Below are 9,781 nucleotides of genomic sequence, written 5' to 3'. Positions count from 1 at the left end.
AACAAAGGGTAGGAATACATGGTCAGTTGTCCGAATGGAGAGAGGTAAATAGTGGTGTCCCCCAGGGATCTGTACCGGGGCCAGTCCTATTCAACATATTCATAAATGATCTGGAAAAAAGGGGTAAACAGTGAGGTGGCAAAGTTTGCAGATGATACAAAACTACTCAAGATAGTTAAGACCCAGGCAGACTGCAAAGAGCTACAAAAGGATCTCTCAAAACTGGGTGACTGGGCAACAAAATGGCAGATGAAATTCAGTGTTGATAAATGCAAAGTGATGCACATTGGAAAACATCATCCCAACTCTACATATACAAGGATGGGGTCTGAATTAGCTGTTACCACTCAGGAAAGAGATCTTGGATTTTAAAACATAGTTTGATTTGCCCCCGTCACAGTCCAGTCCAACAGCCCGGGCAGCCCTTACGGCCCAGCAGTCCGGGCAGCAGGTGGCTCACAGGAAGGCTGTTCGGTTGCAGCGGCTTCTAACATGGGCTTGAGCCAGAAGTGCCAGCCAGGCTCACCCTTGTGTTTCACAGAACTAGGACTCCAGCCTTAAACCTTGGTGGAACGGCAACAGCCAAGAAGGAATGGACCCCACTGGCTGGAGTAAGAGCTAGATCCACACCCCCATTGCCCTCTGCTCCCAGTAACTTTCCGGTTTGTATTATGGTACTGCCTCAGCGCTCCAGCCACAGGCCGGCCTGTTGTACCAGGCGCTGGACAGACAGACCCACAGGCCGGCCCCTCCCTGGGGAATCATTTCTGACTGGGCAGTGAAGACAGACTGACGTCCTTCTACCCCCTGTGACGTACCAGGGTACAGCTAGTTTAAGGAGCAGCTGTGCCACTCTTGTCCTTGGGTGCCTTACGATGCCTGGCTGAAGCAGCTCCCACCTGGACCACTCACAAACAGTCCTCCAGCATGCAAGCCACGCCCTGAGTGTCTATGTGTAACTTCAGGCTGCCAGCCCCACCCTGGCTCTCACCAGCCTGGGTTATACTGCAGGGTCACCCCCAACACACCCCCAGTCTTAGATTTCCCCCCAAACATGTATGTCCTGTACTGCCCTGCCCTCCCCGGGACACATTATAAGTCCGTTGTCTCTTTTATAGAAATAACCTGTGCAAAACTTACCACCCCAAATGGAGTTTCCCAAACACTTCAGTGTAAATACACTGGATTCGATTAAACAATAAACCAAGTTTATTAACTACACGGAGAGAGATTGTCGCTGAGTACAAGCCATGAAGCGTAAAAGTCAGAAATGGTTACAAGAAAATCAAGTTAAAATGCTACCGGTGCCTAACAAACGATATCAGAGTTGAGAACGTTTCTCACCACATCATCTCAGCATCTTACTGACCAAACCCAATCGCTCAAGAGACCTTCTCCCAGAATCCAGTAAAGGCTTCCTCTGTTGCTTCAGGTGCAGAGACTCAATGGGCCTGGTGTGTGTGATACACACACACATGCTGGGCACCAGGAGACAAGAAGTTGATGCTGAAGGATGGTCCCTGCTGCTTTTTTCTCACCTGTTTGAGCTTCCTTTGTCTCCCCTTCCTGCTGGATGACTCTGTGTATTGCTTAAAATGCAAATCAAGCAGAGAAGACATGCCTTTGTTTGAGCCAGACCTGCCTGCAAGCCTCGGGTTGGGATGTGCTCATCACACCATACAGTGGAATCTTATTATTTCACATACAACATTGCCACACGTATTTCATCAGGACAACGTGGGCGAGCAAATGATGAGTTTTCGCACGACACCTCCCAAGACACACCTTGTACAAATCTCACTGCAATAGCGCATAGGGTTCGACTCGGGTACATTGTGTCACCCACACCGTCAGCGTGGGACTTGCCCACAGAACTGGCCCCGCCTGTGACCCTTGGCCAGCACGGGGGGCTCCCTTCGACGTTCTCTGGGGGATAACAGGTGTAACGGACAATGCAGAGGTGACAAAGCTGGTTCTCAGAGGGCTGCCAGGCCAAGGGGCAGGGGCAGCCCCATGCAGGGCCCCATGCAGCCTGACCCCTGCCCAGACTAGGGGAAATAGCTCTGAAGAGGACGCAGCATGGGTGAGAAGGCAAGCAAAACCGCCTCCAAGGATTTCCAGGGCCCCCACCAAGCAGATACCCACTGAGGTGCCCAGGGCCGTCCGCAGACATCAAGCCTCCAGTGTGCGACTCAGAGCCCAGCCTTGCCCATGCCGGTCTGTGAATACCGTCCACAGACAGAACCCTCCCGTCCCTACCGAGCACGGGCGGGATCAGCCCAGAACGTCCGGCATCGTCCGGCTGCCGCAGCAGGCCAGCGGGGAACCAGCCAGCTGCACAGAGCACGGCGCCGGCCCAGCCCAGACACGGGGGCTAATCACGAGCCGCCTCGGGGCACCTGAGCAGCCCAGCATGTGACAGGGGCAGGGTTAGGGCTCAGGTTGCCCCTTCTCATCGACATTGCCTGGAGGGGACCCACTGGCCTCCCTGCCAACCTCTGCCCCCTCATCTCCATCACCCCCACCTCATGACCCCCCCTCCGCCCCACTCACCTCCATCACCCCCGCCCCATGACCCCCCTGTGCCCCACTCACCTCCATCACCCCTGCCCCATGACCCTCCCGCCCCACTCACCTCCATCATCCCAGCCTCGTGACCCCCCTCACCTCCATCACCCCCCTGCATCACCCCCCCTGCTCCACTCACCTCCATCACCCCTGCTCCATGCCCCCCCGTGCCCCGCTCACCTCCATCACCCCTGCTCCATGCCCCACTCACCTCCATCACCCCTCCCCTATGACCCCAGTCACCTCCATCACCCCACAACCCCCCCACCTCGGCCCCACTCACCTCCATCCCCCCCACCCCACAACCCCCCCTCACCCCTGCCCCACTCACCTCCATCACCGCCGCCCTCACCCCACTCACCTTCACCCCCATCGCCCCCTAACCCCTCCCCCTGCTGAGGTTTAAGCCAGTTTGGCTCAGTGCCGGGAGCAGGTCTGGAAGCTCCTCAATGGCCCAGGGTGCTGGGAGTGGGGGCCTGCTCCCCCCCCGGCGGCGGGGCCGGTTTCATGGTGTACTTGGTGCCGATGGTGCGCCCTGACACACACCGGTACTCCCCCAGCTCCGTCTTGGTCCGCTCGTTCTGGCTGATGGTGAGCTCCACCGGCACTGAGACAGTGGTCTCCTTGCTCACCACGTGGATGGTGAGCTGGGTGCGGGGCGGGATCTTGGCTGGCAGGAGCACCTCCACCCGATCCCGCCGGGTGCTGGACTCGCTGTGCCCCTTCTCCACGGTGAAGACGTTGGCGGCTTCCACGGCCAGCGTGAAGGAGAGCCCTACCCGCAGGCTGGTGGCGTTGCTGAAGCGGAAGCTCTGCAGCGTGGTGGTGACGTATTCCCGGCTGCTGCAGGCGGTGAACGTCTGCTCCAGGTCCGTGGCGTTCACCCCCACGATCTCGTCGATCAGCACATCCCGCTCGTCCTCCACCTTCCGCTGGCCCCACAGGATGCGGGTGGTGACGGCGGGGCGGCCGGGCACCAGTGGGCGCAGGTGGGAGAGGCAGTTGTGGAAGCCAAGCTCCGGCTTGTAGTCGGGCAGGCGCTCGCCAGGCCAGGCGATGTGATACCAGCCCCCGCGGTCCGGGTGTTTGTACAGCAGCCAGACGCCGCGCTGCACCACATGGGAGGAGACCCGGTCGTTGAAGTAGCCATAGGTGAGGTTGGTCTCTTCCGTCACCACCTTACTCTGGCCCGCATAGTCGGGCTCCTCGTACAGGGTGATCTGCGGGTCGGCCAGGTCGTGGGGCACCAGCCGCAGCGCGGAGAAAGCCTTGTTCTTCTCCACCGTCCGGTACTCGCCTTCCTCCAGGGCGTAGGCGTCGCCCTCGTACTTGGGGGCCGTGTAGGCGATCCACGGCTGCCCCACCACCCGCAGCGAGCAGATGCAGTCCCCGAAGTCTAGCTCGTGCAGGTCTGGCACGTCGGACGTGAACTCTCGGCTCAGCCCCTCGAAGTCGGTGCGCTCATAGACGACGATCTTGTTGATGCCGGGCTGCATGGGGTGCCGCAGCTCGGCCTGGCCGGGCGAGTCCCGCTGCACGTCGGAGAGCTGAATGCTGGGCAGGGCCATCGCCGGCGCAGGGAGACGCTCTGCCGGGAGGAAGGTGCAGAACGTCACCCGCTGCCTCAGCGAGCCTGGGAGGGGGTTTCCTCCCTGGCGCAGCCCTGTACGACCCCCACCACTGCACCCCACCCCCTGAGCTGCACGTGCCCTGCCTGCCCCCCATGGCAGCCTGCAGCCAGTGGGCAGGAATCTGGCAGGGTCCCCATGGCTCTAACTCACCCCCAGGCTCTGGGCTGGACACAGCAGTCCCAGGGCAGGTTCTGGGGCTGGCTCTGGACAGGTCAGACCGAGCCCTTCGGGCCTCACAGCCTGGGACTCGCTATGTTACTGCAAAGGTTGAACAGCTGGAGGGCGAGTCCCTGAGCGCCAGGCTCCCCAGGGCCTCGTGAGCTCCGGCAGCGTCACCTCCACTGCGCTCGGCTGGGGTCGCTGGGGTTCTCCCGCTGCCGGGCGCTCGGCCCCAGGGAGGTGCTGTGAAGGGGAAGGACAGCCTGTTCGGGGCTGGGCCCTGCACCCCACGCTCCCAGGGCGCTGGCCAGGCCAGGCGGGACTTACCCCAGCCAGGAGCTCCCAGCCCCTCCCATGGGACAGGAGGAATTACCAGATTGTGCGGTTAGCAAATGGGCCCCGAGACCCAGCCCAGGTGCCGCCCCCAGACTCCTGTTCAGCCCTGCCTCCAAACCCGCTCTTCCGGGGCGCAGGCCTGGCAGCTGGCCGCAGCCCCTCTGGCTGCGCTGGGGCAAGGGGGCAGCCGGCTCTGGTCAGCTTGTCTCAACCTGGTCTCTGCAGCCACCCCAGTGCTGTCGCGTCTCTTCTGCAGCCCCCTCCCACCAGTGCCCGGGGGCAGGCGTGCTAGCCAGTTGCCCTGGGAGCCTCCAGCAGGCCAGGAGTGCCGCTGCCCCACGCAGCCGGCCGCGAAGTAACGCAGGCCCTGCCATGGCCCGCTGCAGGGCTGCTCCCCGCAGCAGGTTCCTGGGGCTGCTCCCTTCTGCCATCGCTGAGTCCTCTCAAGGGAACGGCCCCTGCAGCCCCTGCCAGCGCGCCGGGCCAGCGAGCTTCGGGCTGGCTGCAAGGACCTGGAGCCCCAGGACCCCTTGTGATTGTCCGGGCTGACTGGGCAGTGCCCTGAATTCAGTCCCCCCACCCCAAAGCAGCTCTGTTAAACCCGGGGGGGGGGAATTGTAGCATCTGTTGGCTGAGCTCATTGCACACACCTGAGACTCCCTGCATCTGTCCATCTCCCTCCCCCAGCTCCCAGGCTGCCCCTTCTCCCCCCAGCCCACATGTGGGGGGGAAGACAGGCACCGCCTTTCCCCTCCATGGAGCAGGCTTTGTGGCGGGACACAAGGAAGCCTCCTCTTCCCCTCTGCCGTGAGTGCAGCTGGCTGGGTGTTTGCCCACGGCTCCCAGCACCAGCAGGGGCCACTTCCCTTCGGGGCGGGTGGGGCCGGGCAGGGGACTGTTCTGCTGCAAGGTGGGTGCCAGGTGCCCTGGAGAGCTGCCAGCAGGGCCATCCCCCACCCCGGCGAGTGTTCCCCAGCTCAGCAGGGTTCTGCTCCCGGTGGCCAGCCCCTTCCCAGCCCCTTGGGAAGTGACTGGACGCCGCGGTTCAGAGAGACGCCCTCCAGGCTGCGCTGTGCCCTGGGACAGCCCTGAGCCAGCAGCTATCCAAGCCCCCCGCCAGCCCCAGCCTGACCGCGGGGGCGTAGACTTTCTGGGCCATGGCCTCTTGCTGGCTGACTCCCAGCCCCAGCCCCTGGCTCCGCTAACAGTGCCTGGCTCAGGTGGGACCCCCTGCCATGGGACAAACCCACAGCACAGAGACAGCTGCTGCCCCACAGAGGCTCCCAGGCCTTTTGCTTGACCCCCAGCCAGCCCTCGTACCTTGGGAGTTCGCAGCCCTTGCCTGTGAGAGCAAGCCAGCCCGGCCCAGCGAGTCGCAGCTCCCTCGTGCCCGCAGCCAGCAATGCGCCACCCACCTCCGGGCCGTTTTAAGAGGGGTGGGAAGGGCTTTGATCTTGTCAGGACCTGAATGGAGGGCTGCTGACAACACCCCCACCCACGTGGCCCAGGGAGCTGCCAGCCACACCCTGGGGAGCAGGATGCACCACCCCTGAGCCCACTGGCCTCCCCCTGCACGGGGACACTCATTCGCCTGGCCTGCCACCAGCCGGGCCAGAGCCTGGCACTTCAAGACGAGCCGGGCCCTTGTGCAACGCTGTGGTGACGCCGGCTTGAGTCAGGGGACGCGGCTCAGTCACTAATTTAATGCTTGGCTTTGCAGCGCTTCCCACGCTCCTAGGGCGGGAGCCCGGCAGCCGGGAGGCAGGAATTAGCAGCTGCTGCAGAGAGAACCAAGAGCCAGGAGTGACTCTTCCAGGTGCCTCAGCAAGACGGGGGCCAAGGCCAGCCAGAGCCCTGGGGAGGCTGCAGCCACCAGCAGTGGCCCGGCCAGGCCGCCAGTCACCACCAGCAGCCACAAGCCGCATGGCTCACACACTCAGCCACCATGCTGAGCCGGGCTCTGCCACGCCCCTGGCACTGCTGGACCAGACTCCATGCACTGGGCAGGAGATCTCGGGTGCTGGGTGTCATGGGGTCCCCGGGCGATGCTCTGGAACTGCTCCCCATGAAGCCAGGCAGGACTCTGGGGAAGTCTCCTCTCTGGGAGCAGCCTGTCTGCAGGACACACAGCTCACCCGGCTCCACCTTCCTGGGTCTGACCCCAGAGCATTCGGCATCCTCTGCCCCTCCGTGCGCTTCCCACAGCCAGTCCGCCCAGGCGGGGTCCTGGGGCAGCCAGAGGGTCCTGCCCCCCAACTTCGCAGTCAGACAGGACTCTCCGCCAGCCGGGAAAACAGAAGGTTTATTAGACGACAGGAACATGGACTAACACAGAGCTTGCAGGTGCAGAGAACCGGACCCCTCAGCTGGGTCCACTGGGGTGGGGTGGGGCAGTGAGTCAGACAACCACGTCTGCCCTTCACTCCATGTCCCAGCCAGCCCCAAACTGAAACTCCCTCCAGCTCCTCCTCCTCTGGGCTTTGTCCCTGTCCCAGGCCAGGAGGTCACCGGATTCCTTTGTTCTCCAACCCTTTAGCTCTCACCTTGAAGGGGGGAAGGGCCCAGGCCATCAGCTGCCCAGAGACAGAGTGTCGGCCATTCTCTGTGTCCAGACCCCTGCACACACCTGCCCTCTAGGGCTCTGCAGTGATCATACACCCTTACCCCACCACCTAGATACTTAAGAACTACACAGGGGAAACTGAGGCACCCCCACACTATTCAGAGGAAACATTAAGAACAGTCCCACTTTGTCACATCTCTCCCCTCTTCAAGATCGAACTGAGCAGGGTCACTTTAGCCGGTGACCTGGGGAAGTTCGAAGCCACCAACATTCCCATGGATGCCCCAGCATCTCTCCCATTCCTTGGTGGGAGTTACACCAGGCCCTTCCAGTTTCACGCCCTCCCTTAGGTCGGGGGTGGTCGATAGCACTCGCAGGCCGCATGTGGGAAGGTTTATGCGGCCCCGTGCCCTTTGGCCACCCCAAAACTCCAGGGTGTCATTCTGGGATTGGGTCTTCTCCCCAACAAGCTGGCCAAACACAGCCACTTGGTTATAGGACTGTTTAACTTTCTTAACAGCTTTCACTCCATGTGAGATCTTTTCAAAGCTATCCACACTGGGTCTTTCAACAGGACAGTCAGTGGATCCATTCACAACAGAAAATTTCTGGCTGTTAGGAACCGAAACTGTCTTGTTTACATCAATTTCACACCCTTCAGTTGCAGTAAACTGCTTGCAAAGACTCCATGAGGATTCCTTTCCCTGGGGCTTTTCTATGCAACAATTCACCCCTCACAGAAATTCTGCTCTTACCCTCTTTACCTAGGGCTTGCTCTAGAGGAACACTTTCCTGAGCAACAACGGACTCTTTCTGGGTCTCCCTTACATCCAGAATTACCTCTGGGCCATCCGGTGGATTCCTACACAATCCCCTTTCAGGCAAACTTACAGACTTCCTAGATAACAGGTCAGAAGCATTCTCCTTCCCTTTGCCACACACAAGCTCAGGAATCTTTTCCTTCTTGCTACAGGTTTCCACACCCTCAGTAGGTAACACAATCACATCACCTTCCTGCTCTCCTTGTGCCCTGGCTAGGATCTCACCCTGATTAGACAGAGCTGCTCCACCCTTTCCCAGCCACACACTAGCAACAGGCAAAATACAAGCACCAGAATTGTCTGGTCTCTGGGATTTTACATAGACACTAACTGGATGCGACCTAGTTACAGGGCCATTCTCCCGAGCAGACACAAACTGAGGACCATTCCCTTCCTGGGCTTTAGCTGAATCCAGAACCAGCTCTGAGACAACTGCACGACCCTCAACCATCACAGGCTGAAAGGCCCCTTCTGTCTGCTCCACAGACAAAGAAGAGCCGGACACACCCTCTCCCTTCCCAGACACACAGCTTGGGATCTCATTCCCCTGGTCCCAGCACACAAGGCTGGTCACAGACAACTGCTTGGAGACCAGGGTAGCTCCCTCCATAGGCAAGTCAATACCCCTGACAGAGACAGACACATTTCCTTCCAAAAAGAAAAGGAGGACTTGTGGCACCTTAGAGACTAACCAATTTATTTGAGCATAAGCTTTCGTGAGCTACAGCTCACTTCATCGGATGCATACTGTGGAAAATACAGAAGATGTTATTATACATACAAACCATGAAAAAAATGGGTGTTTACCACTGCAAAAGGTTTTCTCTCGACTCTCCTGCTGGTAATAGCTTATCTAAAGTGAAAAGAAAGGAGGACTTGTGGCACCTTAGAGACTAACCAATTTATTTGAGCATGAGCTTTCGTGCATCCGGTGAAGTGAGCTGTAGCTCACGAAAGCTTATGCTCAAATAAATTGGTTAGTCTCTAAGGTGCCACAAGTACTCCTTTTCTTTTTGCGAATACAGACTAACACGGCTGTTACTCTGAAACATTTCCTTCCCTGTCCCAATTCTCCACCCAGCTAACAGGTAAGGTCCAGGGACACTCATCTTCCACTCTCCTCACCTTCCCACGCTGCTGACTAGACACAGCCATCAGATCACAAGGCTGCCTAGGCTCATCCAAACTTTCCTTACCCAGCACCTTGCCACTCCCAACAGATCCCCTGCCCTGCCTGTGTCTCCCCCCACTCAGCTGGGGTCTCAGCTCCCACTGTGCTCAGCGCTGCCCTTGCTATCCCAGTGGGGTAGGCAGCGAGCTTGCTGCTTTCCTCAGTGCATCAGAGCCAGCATGAGCCCCCTCTCCGGTGTGCAAGCGGGGCAGGGAGCCCCAGGGGTCTGGTCACAGGCAGGCAGGTAGCCTGAGCCCAGCAGCTCCTCCCTGCTGCCAGCCAGGTCATCTGCATTTTCACTGACCATTTCCCTCTCCACCGATTGGTTCCCTGGATTCAAATTCAAACCCTTGGCCTTTACAGGAGCAAGGCCTGGATCCTGTCCCAAAGAGACACAGTCACCCCACAACAGGATCTCGCAGCTGGTGTCCTGGAGAACCCCAACGACCAGCCAGCCCCACCCCTCCTGGGTCTGCACAGGGAAGTGGGCCATAGGCAGGGCGAGGGGCTTCGTCCCTGGGACCCTCACCCA

The 9,781-nt window shown here is 59.7% G+C and overlaps 1 protein-coding gene across 1 annotated transcript; it reads right to left on the bottom strand.

Annotated features, from left to right (window-relative positions):
• Positions 1-2,958: 2,958 nt before the first annotated feature.
• LOC140915181 (epidermal differentiation-specific protein) lies at positions 2,959-6,097 on the bottom strand. Its single transcript, XM_073354757.1, has 2 exons — positions 6,015-6,097; positions 2,959-4,156 (listed from the first exon to the last, which is right to left on the bottom strand). The coding sequence occupies exon 2, from the start codon at positions 4,134-4,136 to the stop codon at positions 3,015-3,017; it is 1,122 nt and encodes a 373-aa protein (XP_073210858.1). The 5' UTR covers positions 4,137-4,156; positions 6,015-6,097; the 3' UTR covers positions 2,959-3,014.
• Between the last annotated feature and the right edge of the window lie 3,684 nt (positions 6,098-9,781).

Source organism: Lepidochelys kempii, chromosome 7, assembly GCF_965140285.1.
Source record: "Lepidochelys kempii isolate rLepKem1 chromosome 7, rLepKem1.hap1, whole genome shotgun sequence".
NCBI lineage: Eukaryota > Metazoa > Chordata > Testudines > Cheloniidae > Lepidochelys > Lepidochelys kempii.
Note: the sequence above shows the minus strand (reverse complement) of the source record. Positions and strands in the feature narration are given on the sequence as shown.

Excerpts from the sequence above, each read along its gene's own strand:
- LOC140915181 (XM_073354757.1), bottom strand. The coding sequence starts at position 4,136 with ATGGCCCTGCCCAGCATTCAGCTCTCCGACGTGCAGCGGGACTCGCCC.